Source organism: Plodia interpunctella, chromosome 3, assembly GCF_027563975.2.
Source record: "Plodia interpunctella isolate USDA-ARS_2022_Savannah chromosome 3, ilPloInte3.2, whole genome shotgun sequence".
Classification (NCBI taxonomy): Eukaryota; Metazoa; Arthropoda; class Insecta; order Lepidoptera; family Pyralidae; genus Plodia; species Plodia interpunctella.
The window spans coordinates 5720800-5747859 of record NC_071296.1 but is presented as its reverse complement, the minus strand read 5'-3'; the positions used below and the strand labels follow the sequence as shown (position 1 = coordinate 5747859).

Below are 27060 nucleotides of genomic sequence, written 5' to 3'. Positions count from 1 at the left end.
ATTATTTCGTGCCATTCCTTGATATTTCCATTTCCGTCTTTAAATTCAACACAGTATATGTTAAATTGAAGCAGAGTGTAGTGTGGGTGGCGAGAGGCAAACACGGAGTAGTTTGTATAAGCATTTATTTGTTAAAATAAAGCTACACAAATCCGAAGGAATTATAATAAACACTAATTAATATAAAAGGTCGGATAGCACGTCCGGCCATGACAGATTCAAAGGAAGAAGGGAGAATGAACCGGATACGTCAAAATACAAATGTTGTCATACGTTTTAAATGTTTAAGGGATACCATATACTAAATGGGGTTACCATATAAAGCTTAACAGTATAGTCCATCTTTTCTTTCTGCTGTCAGCGCCACCTCTCCGGTTTTCTACTACATAGGCTTTATTTTCTTCAAAAACGACTTTATTTCCTCTTTCTGTTACTTTAGCCACTGACAAAAGGTTTACTGATAAATCAGGGATATATGTCATTAAAATTGTAGTGTTGTAACCTTGTTTTTCTGAACTGACCGTAATAATGCCTTTATCTAGAATTTGACTTGTGTATTTGTTCGATGCCACCTTCAGGCTACCATTTTGTGGGTTCATGGTGGAAAACATTGTTTTATCACAACACATGTGAGATGAACATCCACTATCCAGACAGCAATTATCTTTACGCTTACGATATCCCAATAGTCATGTTTAATCAGGACCGCTTGCGCTTGCAGGCACCAAGTATCATAATTTGACTTGGTCAACGGTTCAATTTTGCGATAACTTATAGTAGATGCAATTTTTTATTTCTTATATCACAACTACGCTCTGCTATCAATTTGTTAGAGATTTCGTACGCGTAGATAGGTCAACCATATTTAATAAATAATAAGAACAATGTATTCGCAGTAATTCGTTTTATTTGAGTGCTAGACGTAATAAAATAGTTTATAAAAATACTAATGAGGCTGTGTATATAAGTAGGTATTAACATAAAAGCGCCAATTTTCAATATTGTTACAGATTTACGACCAAAAATTTTTGAATTTGAATTTTGAATTTGAGCTTTGCGTAATATGCCCTATTAGTAGATACTCCCGAAGTACCTACTTATTAAATCTATGGTAATTTCTATTTCAATACATGTATACGCTTCTTGTATCTCTCTTTCCTGTATGAGCGAAACTAAAGATATGACGAAGTCTATAAATCCCTTGTACAGCTGCTAAGAGTTTACGAAAACCGGTGATTTTTGCAAACCGAACTGTGCTACCTATATAAAAGTTGCACTAGTTCGGGTAACCTACTTACAGAGGGAATCACCTGCGCTTTAATTATTATAAAGACGATATAAAATTAACAATGAAGCACATTGATACTGTTTAAGAAATTTAATGAAATCATTGTTCTAATTATATTTTATACACCGTTAAATGTACATTATAAAGTACTTATTTACGATCATGTAATAATGACCTAAAATACTATAAAATAAATAACATGAAATCAAACTTCAGTTTCACGTATTTTCTTCTACTACTCTACCTAAATCTATTATTGCGTGTATTTATTTACATAGTTAATCAATGAATTTACAATAAAATTATGATTTGTATCTTAAAATAGATTTTATTTCGTTTCAAGTACAAAAAAAATTTTGGTCCAGCTAATATCTAGTCTAAAAAAAACAAGTACCAATTATATTGCTCGATGAGACAGAAAATGTACACGTGTAGTTGACACTAATGTTACTAATATCACTAATATGTTAAGTGTGTAGGATATTAAATAGTCTAAAATATAACTAAATATCTAATCGAATTTTGAATTTTGAAAAGTAAAAGTATGAACATTTATTGCCATACATACAGCCATTATATAAATCAATTAAGAAATCCTAAATATATTTTGTCAAAGCAAATATTTATGAGTTATTGCTATGCCAATCTCTACTACAATCGACTATTGAATGCCAGCTTTTAATAAATTAACTTGCAACTTATTGGTTCAACATTTCAATGATACCCCTAATTTTATTATGAACTAATTAGTTCGTTATACGATTAAAAGTTAATTTATTGCAATATGTAATCTGAAGTGTACATAAGTAATAAGCAACTATTACTAATTAGGAACAAATAATAATTATATACACCCAACTAATATCCAAGTAATTTTAAAAGTTATTTAATGTCAATTGGCATGAAATTAAATGCAACTACAATTCCTTAAGTGTTACTTAAAAATATTATTAATGTTTTTTTGTTATAACAACAAACAACTCCTATGTAAAATATTTTTTTCTAAATTATTTGCCTCCTTTTCATAAAATGGAAGAAATTTGCATAAGAACTATGTATTACAAGGGAGATAAATATATCAAGGATCTACAAGATTATAACAATGAATTCATAAATAACCATAACAGAGTAACGTAACTAATGCACTATATATAATAATAACTATTATCATACAATGCATATTTCATTTTTATTCTTAATCATAAGAAAAATTTTATTATTACATTGATATGTACAAAAAATCTTATTTTACTGCAGAAAAGTTTTGAATCTGGTTGTTACTATTCGAAGCTACCCAGGAACTGAAGACATCTCTGGGGAAAAAAAATGTGTTTAAAAATTTACCAAACAAAAGTGGATACAAATTTACTCTTGCCCAAAAAGGACATAATCGTTGATTTTTTTTATTTTTCAGAACCCAACTATTGTGGAAAATTATAAATGACCATTCCTTAGAACATAGTGGTATATATGTTACCGGCCAAACCCGATTCCAGGATAAACTAGTTTTGCTTACATTTCGCCTATAGTAGAACCGCCTAAATGAGTCCTCGCCCGCGGAGTACAAGGGGCGCGGGGGTACGACGACAAAGGGGACCGAGAGAGGTGCGGGCGGCGGGCGCATTCTTGTAAAAACTCAGTTCGCTCGCTACGCGGTTAGCGATCACACGTGTTGACAGTTGCGGACGCCTTGTGAAAGTTATACATGAGATTACATTCTCAAGATGAGTCGAAATGTTTTCGGACATAGAATTAATAGTCAGGTATTGAAAAGAAACGGACACGAAGTATTGCGTTTGCCTCCATATCACCCAGACCTGAACCCCATTGAGTTGGTCTGGGGTGATATCAAAGGACAATTAGCACAAAAAAGTATCGACTCTAATTTGGACCAGAAAAAAGAAATATTAGAGAGATTATTTGCTGAATATCCCAAAGAGAAATGGGAGAATTGTGTTAAACACGTGATTAAAATCGAAGACGAATATTGCAAACATGATGGAGCACTAGATGAAGTTGTTGATTTTATTATTAATGTGCAAGACGATTCTGATGATTCTGATGATGGCTGTTTCGAAAGTGAAGAATCAAGTTCCAGTGATACTGATATTATGGACATAAGTGATTGATTTATAATTTTGATAAATTTTGCATAAATAAATATTACATACATAACTTTATTACCTTTTTTTTACCTACATATCATACCTATATATCATAAAATCACATTTTTATCGAATTGTTTTGTATGAAAAATAAAAATTTGAAAATAACAATAATCGAAAAATGCTTATGCTATTTAATTCATGTACGTGGTCTCGTTGATACCATGGAGATATGGGATAACAAAAGGAACACGTTGTATAGTTTACAGTTGTTTCATTCAAATTTTGTATAGCCATTATTAATTTTTTAATAAAAATCTTCACCTGTTTGCCGCTAACCACTATGACTTCACATATCTCAAGAAATGTCCAGTAACATTTCGCCTCTTGTATTACACGCTACGCTCGACCGCCGCCCGCACCTCTTTCGTTCCCCTTCGTCGTCGTACCCCCGCGCCCCTTGTACTCCGCGGGCGAGGACTCATTTAGGCGGTTCTACTATACATGCGATAGGATAAACTGGTATAACCTAGGTTAAACCAGTTCATCCTAAGCCCGATAGGATAAACCAGTTTAGCCTGGGCTAAACTAGGCTATCCTCAAAGACAAAATAAATAGGTAAATTTAATAAAATACTATTTATTATTAATTAAGCTTGTTGGACTAGGCTAAATTAATTTACACTAGGTTATTCCTGTTTAAGCTGAGTGTGTTTATTTCTATCAGGAGAAACTAGTTTGGCCTAGGATAAACTCATTTTTCCTACATGCGATAGGATGAACTAGTATAGCCTAGGCTAAACCAGTTTATCCTATCGCAAGTAGGAAGAATTAGTTTGGCCTAGGCAAAACTAGTTTATCCTAAAATCGGATTTAGCCAGTAACATATATAAAGAAAAATTGTACCTATATCTATTCTTTAGAGGTAGCTCGGCACAAAGGTTGTATGTATAGGTACCTCACTCTCATCTATTTCTGCCGCCAGCACCAGTGTGCTTGTATGATTGTGTTCCGGTTTAAAGGTTGAGAGAGGCAGCATAATTACAGGGTACTGTAGCAAAAGAACCTAGACAAAAAATGTATGCAAGCCACATGTGACACTCCCTGGTTTTGGCTGTGGTTACCACTTACTTATATGGACTGCATGTTTGTTTGGTAGTATAACACAATCTAGCATTCCTTATGTGAGCTGGTGGATCAATATTCGAGGTACATTTAAAATTGTTTTACCTGCAGTGGCTAACAACACACTCGTTGGAGCAGTATTCATCTTCCCATTCACTATTAGCTATGGCCGGATTGGTGCATCCCTGACGAATGCATGATGGTGTACTTCGATTTTCATTTTGCTGTAAATAAAAACATTGTTATTTGTTTGAGGCAACAATATTTATGGGAGAGTGGTGTATTAGCAGCAAAGCAAAGGAATTATATATATACTTCGTTCCAGTACTATTGACAGTTGTTAGATTTTATAATCTTGATTATGATGTTTATATATAGAATTATTGCTTACATCTGGTGATTGTTGAGGCATTCCTGTGCCATTGCTATTAGGAGAGTGCTGATCATTTTTTTGAATATGATTTTGAGATTGATGTTGCTGTTGTTGTTGTTGCTGCTGCTGCTGTTGTTGTTGCTGCTGCTGTTGCTGTTGTTGCTGCTGCTGCTGTTGTTGTTGCTGCTGTTGTTGTTGCTGCTGCTGCTGCTGTTGTTGTTGTTGATACTGCTGTACTTGATGAGCTTGCATTTGTTGGTGAGTTTGTTGCATTTGCTGTAATTCATTAGAATTAATTAGCAATAATTATTATATATATTGATTCTAATTAAATTTTAACAACGCAAAAAAAACTGGTTCCATGGTATAGTCACCGCGGTGGGTGTCGTGCTATTGTAACCGCGCTTCCGCGCCAGTTCACTGTGGCTCTTCAAGCGTGCGGTAGTAACGCGAGAAGTGTTAATCGTGCGATAATAATGGGTAATTGTGTCATAAAAAAAGATTTTAATATGCCATCATCTGCGATAAAGTGGTGTAGAAGCCATTCTGACACGAAAAGCACTGGAATTACATTTTAAAAATTGCAGGAAATGGGAATTGAGCTAAAGATGAGAAAAAAATACTGATTTGAACAATAGTCATAAATAAATTGTATCAGAATACGCAATAAAAGAATAACTGAAATTTTACTTTGATTCCTTAGCTGAAATTCACACGGGCGAAAGCTAGTAAGATATATATACCACAAAAGTAACTACCACATACTACTATGAGAAAATGAAATTACCTGCTGAGAATGATGGTACTGCATAGCTGCATGAACAGAACCCATTGGAGGAGATTGTGATTGGACCTGTCTGTACCCAGGCGGAGACATTCCAGAGCTAGCAGTATAGTTTGATGGTGACTGTGCAGGCTGGTAACTTCTTGGGGATTGACCCATGTTGGATTGACAGGCCTGAGGGGAAGCAGCTGGATTCACTTGATAGCCCTGTGGAGACTGACCAGGAACACCCTGTATGGCAAAATCACTTATTAGCTCCTTCATGAGCAATATGATATTTTTTTTTTCTTCTAAATCATTAAAAAACAAAGCCAGCATCCACCAGTTTTTTGGTTTTAAATCCTAAACCACTCAAATGATTTTGTTTGTTTACTGATGCATAAGAAATTTCTTAAAGGCTGGTTGAGTAAAATGATCATAATTTCTCAAAATAAAAGATAAACAAAACAGAAGATAAACAGTCTTAATAGCAGTACCAATCAACATATAACTTCACAACAATATGCTACCAATATTATGAAATAAGTATGATTGTGTGTGTGAAAATGAGATAGTTTGTTGTACTTTTTGTTTATTTTAAAATTAAAGTCCAGGGGCACAGTTAAAAATAGTTACCTGATATGTCTGAGGAGTGTGTGCTATGCTGCCTTGGTAACTTTGTGGAGATTGTTGAGGATTAGGAGGATATGGAGCCGTCGGTCCTTGGTACCCAGGTTGCTGTTGACCGCCATTGTAGTTCTGTGGGGAGTAACCTTGCGGAGCTTGGCTTGGCACATAACCTTGTGGGGAATGACCATTTCCGTATGTCTGGCCTTGGTAATAATTGCCGTAATTGGGGTTGGCACTATTGGTGTGATTGTACATGGTTTGGGGTTCTTGTTCACCTCCCTGAACACACACAACAAAAACAAAACTTAACTCTAGACATATGCCGTAATTACATAAAACACATGATGAACACAATAATATGTAGGTACCTACCTAAAAGGCGGTACTATAGAAGACGCAATAAATTAGATAATCTACTTTCGTTGGCAACGCTTGCGAAATAATATTGTTATAACCAAGTTTTCAAATATGAGCTTTTTGTTTAACATAAGCTTATCCTTAATAAACAGATTCTTTGAATTAATAAAGATATATAATAAGTTTCAAGTGCTATATTTTACGTTAAAGTACGTAAACTATTCTATAAATGATTTAAAAGCTCTCGCAAAAGAAAGCTCGGAGGTAGTAAATAAAGAAACGCCAGTCGCCGTCGCCATACCATTGCAAAATGTCAATGTCAATAAAAATTACAAATTGACGTGTGTTCAGTGTTGCCAGGAGAAAAAAACATTTCAAATCGAACCGAGTCCAATTTTACCTTGTATTTACGAATTATAAAAAGAAATTTTATTTTCGCGTTTATCTGTCTATATTAACGCGATAAACTCGAAAACTACATACCGGCCGGATTTTGAATGATTTTCACCGATAAAAACAAATAGTGTACAAAATACCTGAGGAAGTTATGAGTATATGTATAGTTAATTTACTCTGCGCGAATGTATCCCGCGCTTAAGGTTGTATAGACAAAAGAATTATACAATTCTAGCTGCGCTCCCGTGGGAATTTCGGGATAAAAAGTACCTTAAGTGTTATTCCAGGTTATTTCCTACCCATATACCAAATTTCATAACAATCGGTCCAGTAGATAATACGTGAAAAGGTAACAACAAACTTACTTTTGCATTTATAATATTAGTTGGGATTAGTTAAGACAGGGCCACCACCAGAGTTTACCACATGAGGAAATCTCCATGATAAACTACATTAGATAATTGTTGTAATGTTTTTACAAGAAAATAATATTGTATTCTAATTGACATAGTTGGTTTAGTGGACGCCAAATTTGTGATTACATGTTGTTACAATGGAGAACTATAATACTTTGTAATCAAATCCGTAATAGAGTGTAGCAGAATCTGTTAAAATATTTTTAGGTAATAAATAAGAGATATTTATAGAAATGTGATAGTGGCGCTAGTGTGCAGCCAGGTAAGTTTGAGTTTGAACTAAATCTGAATTTACCTTTGATACTAAGCTGGCTCTGTAGGCTGCTAATGCTTTGAGGTACTCTTTCTTAGCCACTTCAGTTTTTTGTTTATATACCTGTGAATTCAAAAATAATATAAAAGTTGCATTGTGACCAATACATTTTTAATTACTATACGTAAATAAAATAAAAACTCACACTTTTGTGTTCAGAGTCCAGCCCATCCCACATTGAAGCAACAATTTTAGAAACTTCTCCAAAACTTGCATTAGGGTTTTGTCCTTTGATTGCTGCTTGGGTATCTCGGAAGAACAAAGCATATGCAGAAACAGGTCTGTGAATAGAAAGCGAAATACGGAATAATATAGAGCATGAACAAATAGTAATTCAAACATAAACAATAGTATAGTGATTGATTGATTGCAGAATGTTTATTTAATATTTAGCTTTTAAAACATCAGTCTAAATGTTTTATTGTGTATTAAGTAATTTTGTAGATAGTATCAAGTTTTTATCCCACATGGGCTTAGACAGAACCGCGAAACTTGAAGACCTTGTTCAGCTACATAGTGAGTTTATTGGTGGTGGTTATAAAGTATTTTAATTTATAAATAAAAAGAGCATTTTACTTTTGAGGTTCATTAGGATCTCTCTTTTTCTTTTTCTTCTGAACTTTAGGTTTCTTCTGCATCTGACCACGATTAATGCCATTATCCATGGGTTCAGGTGATGACCTCTTAACTCCAATACTGCTCACACCCATCTGTGTGAAATTAATAATATTTGTTACAAAGTAATATTAGGTAGATACCTAAAATATTATTTAAGAAAAGATATGAGAAGTTTTCTTTATGCAACAATAATATAATTTTGACTAAGCCACAGCAAATATAGTTCATTGGCAAATAGAAACATACAGATAAAATTTGCCTATACCTGATGAAGCGTAGTTTGTTGCTGCCGGCTCGCTGAGCAATAATGGATAGGCAGAAGGCTTTCCGCATCACCAGGCAACTACCAACAAACAACCAATTCATTAGATTTTTCATAGTTCTACTGATTTGAGTTATAATTTACTAACAGAATTGAGAAGCCAATGAACTATATTTTAGGTGATTACAAATCGAAGTAGATAGAGAACATTGCCAAAGTAACAAATGACATTATGGCTAAAATTTATGACATATAATTATGCTAAAGTTAAAATTTATGGTTATCTAGCATAATTTGAAAACTAATGTGAATTGCATGCAAGAATATTATACATTAGTCTGATTTGTAACATTTGGAAAATATAAATAAATAATGATAATAAAATAATTTTAGTTGCATTTGTCATTATTATTTCATAAAATTCTGTAAAAATATTTTTTACAGAATCTTATCAAATAAAATATAAATAGTCTATAATAATATAAGCAACATATAAAGCAAGTAGCATTTGCATATTATCAATAAAATAAAACTTTGTTAAGAGGTGTTCAATTATTAGTGTGCCATTAGTGATGAAATTGATTAGTTTCAAATTCCATCTGATTCATAAAAAAGGCAGGTGAAACTACACTACTACTTATGCATAAATATAATAAAAGTAGAATGCAATATTTATGTCACAAATATACAATTACAGTAAAGTTTGATTTGAGTGTATGCCTTACCTGAGAATGATGTGAAGGTACACTATCATCAGAGTCATCACTTGTTGTGCCTGGTGGAGATGCTCTTTGTGGGGAACCATACACAGGTCCCGACAGCTGAGTGGGCGTACTGGGTGTAGGTGGTCCGCTCATAACCTGTGTGGGCTGCATCATCAGTAGTCTCTGCTGACCACCAGGCTGCTGCTGAATTATATAGTTGCCCGCAGGGGCACCCGCTCCACTAGAGGTAAACAATGTTAATTGAAAACACAATGATCTTGTACTATATATAACAAATGTAAAAACTGTAACTTTAATTTTTTTGCCCAATAAAGCATTTTTTTCTTTCTTTAAACTATGTTGAGAAACTGTGGGTTAAACTCCATCAATATCTTTACAAAAATATTTTGGTGGGGTTTCATTAAAAAAATAAATGTGTGGGAAAAATGAATTCACATACCTATGTGTAGTAACAGGTGTATGAGGTTCTTGCAAGTACAGGGGTTGTTGATAAGAAGGGGCACCACCAGGCGGCGCCAGCCCATCTTGAGCTGGATTCATCATTCCAACCTATCAAAATGTAAACAATTATAGTTTTATTATTTCATTGGGGTTATACATATTTATATTATCGAAAAAATGTAAACGTGGGAAGAATATATGTAGGAAATAAATAAATAATGCTATATGAACATCAACTAACCTATTTATTGTCAAGTTTTTATGAACACTATGTATCCATTTTTTTAGGATGCATAATTCATACAAAATCACTACCTACGTAACTTCTTGTTTGTTTAAAGCAGGCATTTCAAGGCATGCATGCAATATAGGGATTCAGCGAGCGAGTGATGACATGCATGATGACAAGAACGGCAACAAAAAGTTTGCAAGTTTCACAATCATGAGAAATTCGTCAAAAATATGTAAAATGGTAAATAAATTATACTCTATCTATTGTTTATTGTATAAGAATAATTTTAATTAATTATGATTGATTAATTAGATAAGTATTGTACAAAAAAGTAAAATTCATCTGCAATAAAAACTAAACAAACAAAACAAAGTTGCAGTTGCAGTGTTGCCATGCCATTGTCAGCCGGCTCCTTCCCTCCCTGTATCTTTTCTTTGCTCTTTCCTATAAAGGGTACCTGTCTACCTAAAAATGGCTAGAAGTAGAATAAAAAGTAACCTTTTTTTGTGGGAATAAGTATGTAATTTATATATAGTTTTTAATAAAATGGAATATATATATAGTTCAATAGATATTGATTATATTTATATAAATTATCTCGCACGCATGATAAATAGTTTTTGATTGAAAATCATAACAATATTTTATTTTTTAAAGTCACCTACAATCCTTACAATCCTATATGTCTGTCAATAAAAGTGAAGAAAACCACATATGCGCGCAGGGCCCTCTAAATATATGAAGAAAATTTGAATTATTTTAAAATTATTTTTGCTATCGCAATACCAAATAGAATGGTCAAGATTGATTGATAAACACCAAGTGTAGCCAGCCCATGGAATAGGGAGTATTACTGCGCATTTATCCCGCTAGAGTGCAGCACTGTATGGTTGGTAAACAAAAGCATTGCCGCCTTGTCCTAAGTTGATGAAAACGTTTATTTTACAGTACTTTATTCATCTTTTCCATATGTGAGCATTAGTTTTTTTCAACAACAGTGTTGTGAGAAAACTGAAGGGCGGTTAACTGGTCCTGAAAATAATAACACAATTTTAGATTATGTTCTGCATTATTTAGTCCACTGTGGTAACTAATAAACTTGATTTTGAATATTTGACTGAAAGCCTTACCTGTATGGTGAGTCCATATTTTCATAAGTCGTCAGGTGTGAAGTGTTCCGAGCATATTTTTGACCATTTACTGGATCGAAAATTTTTCAGCATGTGGCGGTTTCCCATAGTTTTCGAAGTTTTTTATCTTTTGGAAAACGATGTTTCCCAATATTTTTGCACCCGAATATGCAATACTGTTGTATATTTCACAAACGAATGCTTACAGAAGGAAAAGATGAATACAGTATTGTAAAATAAACATTTTCATCAACTTAGAAATGTTGTACATATTAACAGTATTGCAACACAAACAAAAACTGTAGTTCGTTAAAATCCGTGTTTTACTCTTTATAGATAGAAATGTTGTACGTTATATGCCAAAAATGTTATATGCTAAAGTCCAAAGTACTCTGGCTAGCTAGGTGCAGCCGGTCTCAGTTCCTTACACCTATTTGGAGCCGGACTTCGTTGGTAACACCTGGGTGTATCGTGCTATCTTTAACTAGGTTTGTCTTTTCATACCGGATTTAAGATTAAGTTAATTCGTGTGCATCCGTTTAGACCTGACATGATCGCATGAGTGTAGTAGTAGTAAGAGGGAGTCGGGTCTTGGTCCTTCAAGAGAATTTTCTATATTCTGATAAAGGTACAATTTAAGTAGGTACTTAACTAACCTGTGGCGCAGAATGATGCAACTGGGTGTACGGATTGTGACTGTTCTGAACTGGAACTGGAGTCGCATGCTGTCCATGCATCAATGGAATGTCAAATTCTTCGTCGCCAAATGAAGGAGTATGAAATGTCTGAAAGAAAATCAGAGTTGTTGATTTTTTAAATAGAAAGGCCCTCCGATATTCGGCATATAGACATGGAAGAAAAAAAAACGGTCAAGTGGTAGTTTAGCTAGCGCACCGAAGGTTCCGTAAAATTTTCTTTTAACGTTATGTACTCATCGCATTTGCTTTTTTCGGCTTTTTTCCTTTATCTGAATTGTAGGTAAGCCCTTATAGTATAATTTCTTTGAACCGTGTATTTCTGCCCTCTAATGAACCATTACATACCTCCTTTACATTTTTTACTCCATTACATACCTCATCCTTCAGTGGATGTCCTAAGAGGCGATTAAGGGACATATGGCAGCTGATAGGCAATAACAACAATCCCAATGAGGGTTGCAGGCAGGCGGCCAGTTGTAAAACTATATCCAGATATTCAAAGTTCGCAGCGTTGCAGCTCTGAATGCACCTAACACTTGAAGACTAGAGAAACTCGTTGCCAAACTGAAGCAAATTTCATCATGTGTGAATTGTCCTAATATATTTATTTATTTATTTATTCTAGGTCAACGGGAAGTACCTACTCGTACCTTCCCTGTCCTAATATAGGTTCATCATAAATCCGTAAAAAAATAGTTAATCTTTTGATCTTTTTTACAGCTAAAAGAGACTTCATACCTACAAATTTGAACTCTTATAACTCCACGCGTTTTTGAGAAATAGGTTTTACAGATATATAGACGGACAAACGGAAAAACAAATTATTCTTTTTTACCATTAACACGGTTTCCGTTTTCACCTTTTAAGGTACGGAACTCTAAAAATACCTACACTAATTTGGATTTTATTGAGTGTGTTCTTACTCAAAATCTAACAATATCTAATGGAATACTCATTTTGAATAAAATAACTATTTACCTACATAAAAAAATAAAAATGAAATTTTGGTAAGTGTAAATAAATATAAGGTTGAACACATAACTACATAGGGAAAATAAATTATTTAATATTATTTAACTATTAATTTAGGGCTACGGTTACATGCCGTGCCTTTTCACCTTGTATTCACTATGGCCCTCTCTCTGGCCACGATAGGAAGTTATCTCTACCATGGAATGTAGTAGGTACTCCGTCGTACTTACTAATTCCATGTTCTCTACTCAAAAATATTTTTTTAACTGTGCTTTAATTTTTATCAAAACAAATTTATTGAAAATAATGTGAAAATGTAACGTAACGTATAGGTGTGCAACCATAGATCTAAATTATTATGTAAATAATCTAACCAGGTAACTACTTGGTAAATTCCACGAACTAGGTTTTCAGAATTGGTTGAAATCAGTACTTATACATATAAATATATACCTGATCATTCATAGCGTAGATGCTGTGTTTCGTGTCGCGCGGGGCAGACAACGGAGTCTCAATATTTTCCGGTCTCTGAAACAATAAAAAACAATGTATTATAATATGTTATGAAAAATAAGGTTACGAAGAGGGGTGGAGGGACGGCTAAAAACATAAATTGATTTGGTGTCACCAACCAATTTTGCTCAGCTCACAAAAAATAAAATTTTCGTGTACTTAGGTACCTAATATGCCTCAAAACCACAGTAATAAGGGAGGCTTGATGTTGGATTATTCAATCGAACATCTCTGTGGAATAAATTTATTACAAGTAAATAATTAAATACATTACAATGTAGCTTGTAATGTATATATTTATTATATTTTATTTATTCAATCAACATTATTAAAAAAAGTAAAAGCGAATTTTTTTCAAATTCATTGCAGATCATTAGGTAAGTATCCTTTACAGTTATTAAAATATAGTTATATAAATAAATATATGAATATAGTTATATAAAGAAATATAATAATAATTTTATGAAAAATAGTTGCCATTTTTCCCATTGGGTAACATATGCTTCTCAAGGAAAAAAATATGTAAATATCGTGAATATACCGCTCAATCTAAACTCTACCTATGTACCCAAATGTTGGTATCACAATTAGAGTAGGTGCCTAAGTAGAACACTAAACTTTACCTGGTAAAGTCTAGTGTTCTACTTAGGCGTTTACCTACTCAGTGTAAATCTCTCTCTCATTCATGGATTCATTCTTGACTATGACGCACTGAAGCTCAGGGTTCGCGTAAAAGTAGAATTTAAAATTTCGGAATTTTGGCTGTACCTAAGTGGAAATTATTTCTCATGAATCTTACAATATTTTTTTTCTAGTTCCAACAAGAAGTCAAGTTAATTAATGGTATAGATTGTTATGTAGTATTATAATAGAAGGTATATCAAAGAAAACTCCCTACAAGTTATTAAACGAAAATATTGAATGAAATATCACTTTTGAGCGTTTATCTTGATATTTAATTTGTTACAATAGTCTCACGAGGTTTGCAGCGCAGCGCTGCAGCAATGCGCGAATAATTTCAGTGATCGAACCTATAGCTGGCCGCGCAGCCTCGTTAACTTTCCGACATGATAGTTACGATCAATTTTATTACTTTTTACACAATATTAAATTCCCTGCGGTCTTTGAGTAAATTGTTGATTCCATCTTGTTTGGTACAAGTTACAAGTCAATTACTTTTCCTTCAGATTGAAGTGAATCATTATGATCAAGAATTTTAATCTACTGAAATTATGTAATTTTGATGCACCATGTTCAGATAATAAGTTGTTATTATGGCATCAACAATCATCAAATTTGCGTGCTAGCATTATTTTGCCACCTATTAATTCTGCTTATATAAATTTATTATTTAAATAGGTGTTATTTGATAATACCAAAACTTTTGTATTTATTTATTAATACTTACCGTCTTTAGATACACCGATTCGTATAATAAAACTGAAGAAGGTCAAATTAGTACGTGGTATATTTTGAAAATTCTTACTGGAACGGACTTACCTACCTAACGATATAAGTAGATACGAATATGTAATTTTGGATATTTTTATCTGTCTCTGCGCATCACGCGATATCGGCACGATAAATTTACTTGACTTTGGTATAAACGTATCTTATTTTAATATACTAGCTTTTGTCCGCGGCTTTGCATGCGTGAATTTCAGTTCTTAAAAGGAATCGAAGTAAATATCCAGTTATTCTTTTATAGCGTATTCTAAGACTGGTATAATTTATTTATGTCTATGATTCAAATTCGTATTTTTTGTCATCTTTAATTCAATTTCCCGTTACCCGCTACGATTGTATTGTTCCGAAACTGTCTTGTCCCGTTTCCTGCAAATTGTCCCATGTCGTTCCACGCAACGTGCCCAATCCATTTCCCGCTACGTGGGACACTCCTGCTTCTCATAACGCGTGCCGAACATGTCATGGACCCGGATCTCTCTTCAAAAATAGTAATGTTTCGCATAAATTTCCACCCCAACATCATTCCCCTCGAGAAGCAATTTTCAAAATCTAGTTATTGCGTTATTATATTTTACTAACTATATATAGATTTCAATAAAAAATTTCATGTGACTCACTTCAAAAATGACGATTCTTCATACAACCTTGCAACCCTTATTACCCTTCGAGGGTTTGAATTTGAAAATTATATAGATTTTATCTGTGCGAAACCATAGCGCGTTTAAATGTCTTGGTGGCGCCATCTATTATCTTTATATTCAAAACTAAAATATAACAAAATTAAATTAAATTTATATATTATTAGAAAGAAAAGAAAAAAAAAAATTTTTGTAAGAAACAATAATGGTAAGCCGATCTGGCATGATAGGGACCAACACTGTTCAAATGAGTTTCTTTCGGCATTTCTTCTCAGCAGTGGTCGTTCCGAAATGCCAGTAGTTTCTAGCTTGTGAGAAATAACTATAAATTTAAAGATTGACGAGAAAAAGTGCCTGTGAAGGTCTAATTTCTGAATAAATGATTTGAATTTGAATTTGAATTTGAATTTGAATTTGAATAAATTGAAAATTAATACCTTCTAACTACGATGAAATGTCTATAAGATGTTATTTTTTGTGTTATAAAAATGTACTGGTCCTTCTTCAATTTTAATTTACTTTTTTAATTATCCTACGGGAACCTGACTATTTATCGGGATGAAATGTATCTAAGATGTTAGCCCGGTATATAAGGTACCTACATACCAAATTTCAAGCAAATCGGTCCAGTAGATTTCGAGTTATGCGTGTTCAGTTAGACAGACAGATAGACAGACAGACAGACAGACAGACAAAAATTTCCAAAACTATATTTTCGTCATCTATATCAGTAACTAAGTATATTCCATGAAGAATTAAAAAAATAATCCAATGTACAAATTTGGCCTTTCTTCAATTTTATTATATGTATTGATGTATTGATTATGGAATATCTCAACTTCATTTTTATATTATTTAAACATTTTTAATACGTCACTCTTCTTTTTGATAAAATAGACGTGACAGTATCGAGTGAAATCGTCTATAATCGTGACGTAATGTCTTGATCCTGCTCGTGTCTCACACTCAAAAGGTGTATGTATTGATATTGATATTTATAACCGGGTCGTCATCATCTATTGAGTTGTTTTTATCTGAGGGAGAACTGAAATTTAAAGCTCGTCCCTAATACTCACAAGTGATGTGAATTCAAACCAAAATCTTCAGAATTAATATATAACTAAGTACTTAATGTATAAGTAGGGAAGTATAATATATAACTAAGTACTAAATGTATAAGCAGTTTTAGCGTTTGTTTGCAATTTGTACTAAATGAACCAAATTCTATTGCTTATTGCTTTGATTTTATTCGTAATATATTTATTAAGTAAAAAATAAAATAAATTCATATTCATGTTTTTTTTTATTAAAATTAACTAATTAATTAATTAAAAAAGAATTCGCGGGAAAAGTCTCTTGTACCTAAAAATTTTTCTTTTTCATAATTTTAACAGTCTTTACATATACAGACACAGATAATAATTGTAATCGAGTCTATTAATTCACAGGCCTCAATAGGTCAAGTAAACAATATAATAATAATATTTTTAAATTAAATTTAATAGGAATAGGGAGTATTACTGCGCATTTATTCCGCCAGAGTGCAGCACTGTGTGGTTGGTAATCAAAAGCATTCCCGCCTTTTGCTAAGTTGATGAAAATGTTTATTTTTGAGTACTTTATTCATATTTCCCTTATTTAAGCATTCGTTTGTGAAAATATATAACAGTGTTGCATATTCGGGTGTCGAAATAATTGGGAAACATCGTTTTCCAAAAGATAAAAAACTTCGAAAACTATGGGCAATCGCTGCGAAATTTTCGAACAAGCAAATAGTCAAAAATATGCATATTCATACAGGTAAGATCTTCAGTCAAAATCAAGTTTATATCAGTTTATGACCACAGTTGACCAAATAATGCAGAATTTAAAATAGTGTTATTATTTTCAGGATAATCCACTAAATCCTTCCTTTTTTCTTTAAACTCGTACCACGATTGCGTAGAAGATATTTTTGGTCGTAAATCTGCAACAATATTGAAAATTGGCGCTTTTTGCCTCCAATGGCAATCATCGCTTTGCAATATTTGTTAACCCTAATTGCCAGTAGCGCCATCTGTGCTGAGCTTTGCGTAATAGGTCCTATTCGAATAAGGGAAAGTAAAAAAAATAAATTGTAGATTTTCATAAAGTGTCTGTTGATGAAATTGAATGAAATAGAAGTTTTTAAGATTTTAAAATGTGGAACGTAATCCTCAGTGCCTAAACTAATGGTCTGTGGAATATTTTTATTAAATCACACTGGCTGTTTATAAACTTACAAAACTGCAGCATTTTTGCTTTTGCATGTTTTTTTTTTCTGATTTAAAATGGTTCCAAATCTTTATTTTCCTATTAAATGGCAGTTCCAAAATCCGATTGATCAACATTGTAATATTACCTTGAGTCACAAGTTGCTCTCATTCCATTCAGACCGGTTTCCGAAGAACGCCGGCTGTGGTCCCCTGAGCCTTGCTTATAAACTATCAACAAGTAAGTGAAAGGACATGACGATAATTGCTTTCTGTTCTTATATTTTGTAAATAAACTTTAAATATTTTCATCATTTGCCAGCTTATCTAATTTCCAAAATATTTTTTTATTAATACCTACGAATTACAAAATTAATTCACTTCACATTATTTGAAAAGGATTTTTTTGAATAAGTTTTTATTTAGGTTACTTAATTATTCAACAACAAGTAACATTACGATAGCATAATTATACCATGTTTCTAATATGTTTTTAGAGCGTGGAAAGTAGAAAGTTATTAAAAAGTAGGTAACTGGCTGAAAATTCGATTATCATTTACTTTACTAGGTACATTTAAAAATATTTCAAATAATAATGCATTTACTCAAATACAATCCATAAATTTATCATTACAGCCCCAAGAAATCCTTCCCTGACAATCTTTACTATTTTAGCGTCAACCGATAAATTAAAAAATAATAAATTCAGTATTTATTTCAAAATAGCATCTTTACTAGAATAAAATAAAAATTCAAATATAGAACAGTTAAATTAACGTTGCTGCGCAGTATACGTACCAGAGTACGTATCTACGTCAGCTTCTATTAGGACATAATTGTCGGTCGGTGACCTCTTTTTGTTCCGCTCACTAAAATAGCATTAAATCAATTGATGTTATTACAATTGGAAGGCATCTCTGATCGTAACATGCTTACATTTCGTAGGGGAGACACACTTTAGGCAAATAAAATAAGAAAGCAGGTGGATTCTTTTTTTGTTCGTCTTAAAACCGGTACAGGCAGAGCTTTGTTTAAAAAAGTTGTTTCGTATAGTAGTAGTCTTGTGACGGGTATTATGAAGTTTTAAGTAGGTAAGTATTAATAATGTTGAAGCAAAGATTTTTAATGTGATGTGTAGTAGTGTATGATGAATATATTTGAAAGGATGGGTCGGTCTTAGAGATTACTTTGCTATGGAATAAAAGGCTTGTTCTAGATTGATTTTCGTTTTTGACAATCAAAAAGGAGGCATTCTATATTGACATTGACAGCTCTATCGTTAAATAGTATGATATATTTTTTAATGCAATGACAAAACTCGTAATACCTAGGAAGTTTTACAAAAAATCTGGATATATTAAAAATTAATAAGTTGAAAAGTGACATCAATGTTTTTGTTTCTTATGATCTGTGTACGGCGCCAAAAGTACCCAAAATATTGATTCCGCCTTTATCGATGACTATTAAATTTATATTTATAATTACGTAAACATTAATTATTTTCTTTCGTTTTCCAATTTAGCATTACACAAATATATAGGACCAGAGAAAGATGTTTCAAATTTTTATAAATTTTCTCTCTTATGACTATATAGGTTTATATTTTTGTAGAATAGAAGTAGCTTTATTGGATTTAAGTAGTATTCAACCTTAGAATATATAAAGTAAGAACGAAAATTACGTAAATTCTTAGAAAATAATCTTACGTTGTCTTATTTATTTCAATGCAAGATGTATGTGTATTTTACACAATCACGCAATCTACTGCATGAATTTGACGTAATTTAGTACCTGATAGAAAGGTAGTACATAGGTATTTTATATTCCAAAACCCCCACGGGAGTTAGTAGTTTTAAACCAATGCGGATGTATGAATACGTTTGAGACGCTCTATGATAACGTTCCCTCATTGTCTTCGATTGCGCCCAGCGCTGAGCGAAGGGTCAAGGGTTCGGATTCATTGGGAAAAATGTACCTACCAACAATTTGTTTCGTTGAATGTTGCAATAACAGCGCCGCTAGCTGTAACTATATTACATTGAATTGCATTGTGATTTGACTCTACATTTTGCATTTATATTTTTAATATCATACCTGGTATTTTCTTAGGTGTAGTTTGTTTGTACATTCGATAACCAAATTATACCTCTAAAGCTTATTAACATTTAAAAAATAGTATCCTAAATCCCGTCTCGAAAATTATGTGTAGTTACAATATAAATAATTTGCAATTATTTTGTTACGGCAGGGCAGATATTTGAGTGTGTTTTCCAAGCTCATATCTGACAATTTTTATTTTTCAGGCGCTGTCTAGAAATATTTGCAGTTATTTTAATAGTAACATGTAGCTACGTAAAAGTTTGGTTGAATGATAATGGTATTAACTTTAGATCTTGGCAAAAAATGCGGTTAGTGAAAATCTAATCTTTTGGGACTCTTTTGTCTATCTAGCTTGATATACCTGTCTGTCTGAAACAACTAAGGGGTTCTTCAAGAAGAGAGACATCGGGTTAACTGTTCGGGTGGTATTCTATTTATACAATATATTATATTCGTAATAGTAGACTTCTACTGAGTAGTATACTATAACCCTGCCGGGTACAAATAGTGGAATTAGGCTTGCTAAAGAACTTACATCAAATATTTGACCAAAAGTTTGAGTAAAGTTAATTTGACTATACTATTTCCTTATTTGTAGCTAGTTATAAAAAAAAAGTTATCAAAATGGACTAAAGGTCTTTAGGTGGCTAGTGCAGTTACTTGGCCTAAAATCACAGGATCTTGAGATACCACGGAAGTCAGTAATAGCTGATCACACTCTGCCAGCCTCCTGGGCATATTACCTCAAGGTAACGAATTACCGGGACTGCCATTTTTGTAAATATTTAATATGTAAGTTTTTAGTATAAGTTTAATTTAGTTAGTTTTAATTTTATCTATTTTGATTTACCTTTATAGTTAAAATGTAAATTCAAATAAATAATTTTACACGTGTAAAAAAATCACAGGTGGTTAATAAATTTAAAGTAAGTTCAAAATTCCCAAAAAAATAAGAATTAAACCAATATACAGTAACAGTTTATTCAGATGCAATATAAATATGGTACCTACCTGCACACGTAATTAACATTGTCATATCTTATCTTTATATCAATATCTTCGTCCTATTTTCCAGATATCACGATTTTATCATTATTTGTACATACGTTTTTTTACAACATATATTAACTTAAAACTCCACAAGTTCGATGTATACTAGTTTAACAATATTTTAAAATTGTAAAATAGTTACTACAATAATGTAGGTAACATTATTGTAGTAACTATTTAGAAAACGCGACAACCAATGGAGGAGAGACGCCAATAAAAAAGAGAAAAAAGCAGAATTAGTTCTAAGATTTTGTACTTATAGAATCATAACTCATATAAAAAGATTATAGAAAGCCAATTAATAAGTCATAGGTACGACATATCAAATTAAATAGAAAAGCATGAAGCAAAAAAATACAAACATGATGCGTAGACACTATAGCCAATGCGATAAAAAGGTTAAAAAAATCTGCCTTTTTAAGTTTCAAAATAAAAATACAATCTTTAAATTATACATAATTATTAACTATTTGTATTATTTTTCCAACCATGTGTTAGAAAAGTTACATATGTAAAAGTTACAAATAGGTTATTTATAAAGTTAACTATTTTCCCGGTTTGTGTAAATTGTACAAGTAAACAAATTTAAAACTGTCAGTAGAAAGTGTTTTACCTACCATTTAATGTACAGTCTGCAACGTGTACGAGTATTTCATCCAACCATACGAAGCAGTTTAATAAATTCCATTCATTAATTTAATGCTTTCCGGTTCTATGTAAGATCTAATTAATTTGTAGACGAAGAAAAAATACAATAACTTTAATTGACAGTACACTGAAGTCTTCGCACAGTACAATGGCATAACAAGAGTACACGTACGGGGGGCACAGTTAGGCACAAGTATTTCGGTTATTATTTGTCGCACTTGGAGAATTTGTGATTCGTTCGGAAATGTTGAGTTTAGACCGATGTGGCACGCTAGACGCACGTGCGGGTCGCGCGGGAAGACTGCGTGGCGTGGCGCGCGCCGGTGGGGCGCAGCCCCGCGGCAGTTCCGCTGCCCGCCACTCAACGCCGACGGCGCTGCTGTAGCCTCCACTCTTCCTTATACCAGCTGGCCTATAGTATTCTCATATGAGTTGTCTGTCTACCACCTACCACTCGATAGGGGTCTATGTATATTGCACTATGATACCACATCCGTTGTTTGCAGACATGTCTAGTTACTGTGGAGAGCACTTCATTTAATATAATTTTCCAATGGTTTTAGTTGATTTAATTACTTTCGTAAAGTCGACATAGGATTTGTCAAAATTTAAAACTGTAAACATCGCTCATCTTAATTTTCCTGAAAAACATTTAAGTAAAGTCAAACCAAGATTAAATTTTCACCGAGTTAATAATTTTCAACTTGAAATAAATTATTGGTACAAACAACTCGTTCAATAGTTATTTAGATAAAAACGTGAAAATTCATGAAAGTTTCTTATAAACTTCTTTTCTATCGGAAAAGAAGTTTTCTTCCGCCGAGCCTTATATTAGTAAGATTATTATTATAAGTTTGTATCACACTTGTACCTATAAAGAAGCAATCTAGCTAGTTAGACAAAGTTAAATTGTGAGAGATATCATAAGTTTCCTAATAACTTAGTGGGTACAAAAGCTTATATACTTAGAAAATATGCCAGTTGTATGACAGCCATTTCTATAAATGAAAAAGTTTTTAATTAGAAAGCTCGAAGGCTCTATTCCCCCTGCTTTTGATAGCGATCATACTCTGTTATATAAAATTGAACTCTATCTTTGCAGCTTTTGAGTGTATTTTAGTACATGGTGAAACCTTATAAAATCAACCAACTCTCGACCACGGAAATGGATATGGAATGGATTAAATTAGTTGTTAGTATTGTATGACCATACTGACAATATATTTAGATCAATACTTAGGTCGATATACTCATAGAATGCCCCTACAGAATTTATATGAGCCATATATTTGTATGAACAGATAATTTTCTTTTTATATAATTTTTATAGTTTTAGCCTCAAAGTCCTTTCTCTGTTTTCCAAGTGACACAAAATGTATTGAAAGTCATATCGTTTATCTGGGGGCCTATCTACCTTTTCTCGAAACGTTTCGTCGATCTGACCACTTTTTCATAAATTTTGACTAAAGTGTAGCGTTTGTGAAGCAAACTAGACTCGTCCTAGCAAAACTTTTACATGAAAATATTTTTGCTGAGATTGTGTTAATAGCTTAACATAATAAACGAAATTGTTGCACAAGCATTTGTAAATTAATCTATCTATGAGTTTCGTTTCCAAAATAATACCAATTTAGTTACTAAAACCAATTTTTATGAGGCAAAGTAATAAAAAGTTTGCCCCTGGTAGCGTCTAGACAGTCAAGCAGAAGCGCAAGGAAACTTTGTTTTCAATCCAAACGGTGATACGGCCCTTGATTTGAAATGATCTGAAGGATAGTGTAGACTGTGTAAGCATATAGTGTAATGAACGAAGTCAATAAAATAATCTTACATGAACACTCAGTAAACTAAGTAGCCCTCGCCTTACATGACGAAACATTATTTTGGGCTTTATTTGGATGATTAAAGACTAATAAATATTTGAATAAAACAATTCATTAAAATCGATAGAGCCCCTTGGAAGAAAGCAGTTATGAAAAAATATGAATAACAAATATACATAGTGATGACTTAAAGGTATTATTAAATATACATAGTGATGACTAATGATTTAAAGGTATTATTTACAACCAACAAATAATACAATATTTTTTAGTTTATTATTATAAAAGTTGATTTGCATAAGTATCCAAAATAGACAGTAAATAAGTAAAATATAAATTTTCTTACATACGGAGTTCTTACTTACAGTCCTTTGTAACATTTCGAACTTTAGGTTTCCCTTTTTTGAACACCCAGGGTAAGCACATTTGTCGGTAGTTTCAAAATTATTGTATATCTTAAATTTATGCATTTATTAAATATTTCAGAGTTATTGTCTATCTGTTTCTTAGTCTATTTTTGGATTAGGTTAATCATCGAAATGGCTTATTCGATTTTGATGGAATTTTCACTGGGATGTTAAAGATTTACGGAGCACAAAACTTAGGGTAGTTTATATCCTAAAAATCCGCCTCTGGTGAAGTAGGCGTTGTAAGTTTGTAGTGAGACTTATGTGAAATTGTATATTGTTTATGGTTAGGGATACTTGTGATGACACGTCGTGGGAAACAGAACGGGACTCGTTGTGGGAAACGAAGCGGGAAACGGAAAGTGAATAGGAAAGAAAGAGAATCAAAAAACAATACAGTTATAAATCCAATAAATTTTATCAGGATTGAAGAATATGGCAAAAATATGTTGATTCTTTTTTTGGAAGGGTAATTCAGGCGGGCGGAACCGCGTGCAAAAGCTAGTTGTTAATAATATATTCATATTCAATGAATAATAAAATAATTGAATGCTGTTATTACTTATTTTTTATAATTAACAGAATTTAGTGATTTTTGTTCTAGTTCGTAAGCGCTACGATGGTGGTAGCGCTTTCGTAGGCTTCTCGTAGCACATCTATTTAATAAATTAAGATAAAAAGTATCCTATGTGCTCGTAGCAGTTTATAGCTTTGATAAATATTATATAATTTTAAAAAAACTGTCATGAAAAATATCCTGTGGATATTAGCTATATATTCATCATTATTATGGCTTAGGCAAATTCAAACTATATGGAAAGTAGTGGGTAGAGATTGTGAGGTCACGTCACCGTGACAATGTACCGGTATCTCAGACAAAGTAAATGACTATATTCCACTACTAGATTATATCCAATAATAGATATATTTTTTGTTTTCTACTTTGAAATGTACGTATCTGTAAAAATGTATTTTGTAAATAAAAAAATAATATATTAACATGAATATGTGTTACGTGTAAGTATGTGCAAACTTAATATAATAGAATATTTTTTTAAAATAATAATGAAAATAATCTGGAATGTGAAATTTACTTTCATTCTAGTTATTTAGCTTTACGTTCTGCTGATTTTTTGATGAGACTAGCCTTTAAAATACTTTTTTTAAAGCCTATGGTGTCCCACTGTTCGGCAAAGGACTGCCCTCTACTTAATCGTCTATCCTAAAAATGCTTAATAAGAATTAAAAATTAGGTATTCGAAAATATACATAAGTTGAAATAATGTCTAAATACTTACCTTGTACATGTTGTATATTTTGTAAGCTCTTTCCTGTTCATCCGTCGATGTTTGACATGGCTCCATGTCGGAAGACTCAAATACACTGTTTTTAAAGTACGAGTATAAAGGTCCATTTACCAGCTGGAAAATAGCATGAAGAGTTTATGTCGTTAATCGCTATAAAACTTATATTATACCTAAAAGTTGGAAATTAAGTAAGCTAAGTAAGAAATAGTAATCTATTTCGACGTTTATATATTTTCTTGTATGGCGCGAAATTATAAGATTTACTTATTATAATAATCTTTAAAACGTCATTTTTCGATTATCGTATTTCTCAATTATGAAATGAATATCGTCAAAATAGTTGCCGACGGAGTTGCACGAATGAATGTAAATTTGATTACCTAGTTAGGTTCTTTATTTTTCAATATAAGTAGTAGTACATGTACTTATGTACAATTTTGTTACGTTTAAAGTTTCAAACTCACTTTATTAAAAAAATAACTAAGCATTTTTATACCTAACTGTAAGTTTACATTATACGATTATTAAATCGTACCATTGCGAGTGCATTAAATAAGTAAACGTTTACACTTTAACATTACTTCAGAACCAGTTATATAAAACTTTATAGAGTGCGTTAAGTTATTTACTTGAATGGCCGGTCAGTAATTAAAGTTTTATCAATGGAGTGCGTTTAATGCCGGGGTGTCACTGGCAGGTGAGCAGAGGCGATTAGCGGCCACGTGGGCGGCACGCGGCCCGTCTCAGGACAGGGTTCAAGCCGCGAGGGAGCGCCCGCCGGAAACCGAGGTGTACCGGGGCTCCTCGAGTACAGCGAAGTGGCGGCGGCCCGCGGCGCGCTGCCCCTCGCCCCCCGCGCACCCCTCACACCGCCCCGCACATGCACTGACTCCGCAGCCTTCGTCTCCACACCACCCCGCATACTATGTTTGCCTTAATCGCGAATTAAGGTTCCAGTAATGTTTTCTGTTAAGCTCAGAGCTTAATTTGACGTCATTCATTACAGATTCCGTTTCTCAAACGCAGAATTGGGGATTGTTATACGGCAATTAAATGTATTTACCAATTAATTTCAAAGTGCATATAGTATTTCGAATTATGATTTCTATATAATAGTTTTGATCCAATCTTCATCTTCAGTAAAACTATTAAATAGGTATAATGATGCGCTTTTGTTACGTTAGGACTCCATCACCTAGCTTTACTCATCTAGATGTGACCGACATGCTTTCTGATATGGTCCTACCTGCTCACTGCTGGACGCCTCTTTCGGTGGTCTCTTGTTATTCTGGTTCTTTTTACTTTGTCTCTTCTTTCAATGTCATATTCGACAATAAATTATGATAACGAGAATAAATGTTCCAGGCCCAATCGTGTATTTTTTGAATATAAATAAGTTGTACGCGTACGAAGTTTACGTTTAATTGATTTTTCTATTTTTCGTTTTAGATATTTTAATGGTTCTAATAATAGTAATAATAAACGGAAATACAAAAGCAAATATAACACAATTATGAAACGTTAATATGTATTGAAATGTTAAAGCTACGTTAAGACATTGAAGGAAATTAATTTCCCACGGGCGCCGCGTTACAGGTTATTATTAATTTATTGTACGTCTACATATAACAACTTATTACATAGTACTTGCTCATATCCTGTATTATATTTACAATTCAGTTATAACGTTTACTGCATAATTCGGTATTATGAGGTGTAAGTAATCAAATATGTGGTTTTTAACACAAGCTTTTATTGTCGTCAGAGAGATTTTGTATAAGTCAACGCGTGTAGAAAACCATATCCTTGTAACAACTCTTTAAAGAGTACCCTTGTTAGAAGACGATCAGGTCTTGCTTATACACAATATTGCATTGCCATCGAAACTACAGCCACATGTAAAATTTCATGACCGCGCTATTAACCGTTGAGGAATTCACTTGTCGGTAGCCGATTCTGGCTGCACTATCAGTTCAACATATCGTAATAATGCATTGTCAATGTCAGAACAAAAAAGAGTGGTACATTTTAAT

At 32.8% G+C, this 27060-nt stretch overlaps 1 protein-coding gene across 8 annotated transcripts; it reads right to left on the bottom strand.

Annotated features, from left to right (window-relative positions):
- Nucleotides 1–108: 108 nt before the first annotated feature.
- LOC128683561 (TOX high mobility group box family member 3-like) lies at nt 109–25797 on the bottom strand. Of its 8 annotated transcripts, XM_053769307.1 has the most exons (15): nt 25657–25797; nt 25019–25141; nt 13297–13371; nt 11830–11958; nt 9810–9919; nt 9371–9590; nt 8649–8726; nt 8342–8475; nt 7911–8046; nt 7748–7828; nt 6290–6562; nt 5678–5905; nt 4909–5166; nt 4623–4741; nt 109–2601 (listed from the first exon to the last, which is right to left on the bottom strand). In XM_053769307.1, the coding sequence occupies exons 2-15, from the start codon at nt 25082–25084 to the stop codon at nt 2532–2534; spliced, it is 1977 nt and encodes a 658-aa protein (XP_053625282.1). In that variant the 5' UTR covers nt 25085–25141; nt 25657–25797; the 3' UTR covers nt 109–2531. The 8 variants fall into 8 exon arrangements, with proteins under 8 accessions (XP_053625282.1, XP_053625284.1, XP_053625283.1 ...); XM_053769309.1 differs by lacking the exon at nt 8649–8726; XM_053769308.2 differs by lacking the exons at nt 25019–25141; nt 25657–25797 and adding an exon at nt 21460–21799.
- Between the last annotated feature and the right edge of the window lie 1263 nt (nt 25798–27060).

What these genes read in the sequence shown, in the direction of transcription:
- LOC128683561 (XM_053769307.1), bottom strand. Translation starts at nt 25,084, where the DNA reads ATGGAGCCATGTCAAACATCGACGGATGAACAGGAAAGAGCTTACAAA. An exon ending in TGGACTCTGAACACAAAAGT is followed by an intron (nt 7,829 to 7,910) that starts GTGAGTTTTTAT and finishes TTGAATTCACAG; the next exon opens with GTATATAAACAAAAAACTGA. An exon ending in AGTACCATCATTCTCAGCAG is followed by an intron (nt 5,167 to 5,677) that starts GTAATTTCATTT and finishes AATGAATTACAG; the next exon opens with CAAATGCAACAAACTCACCA.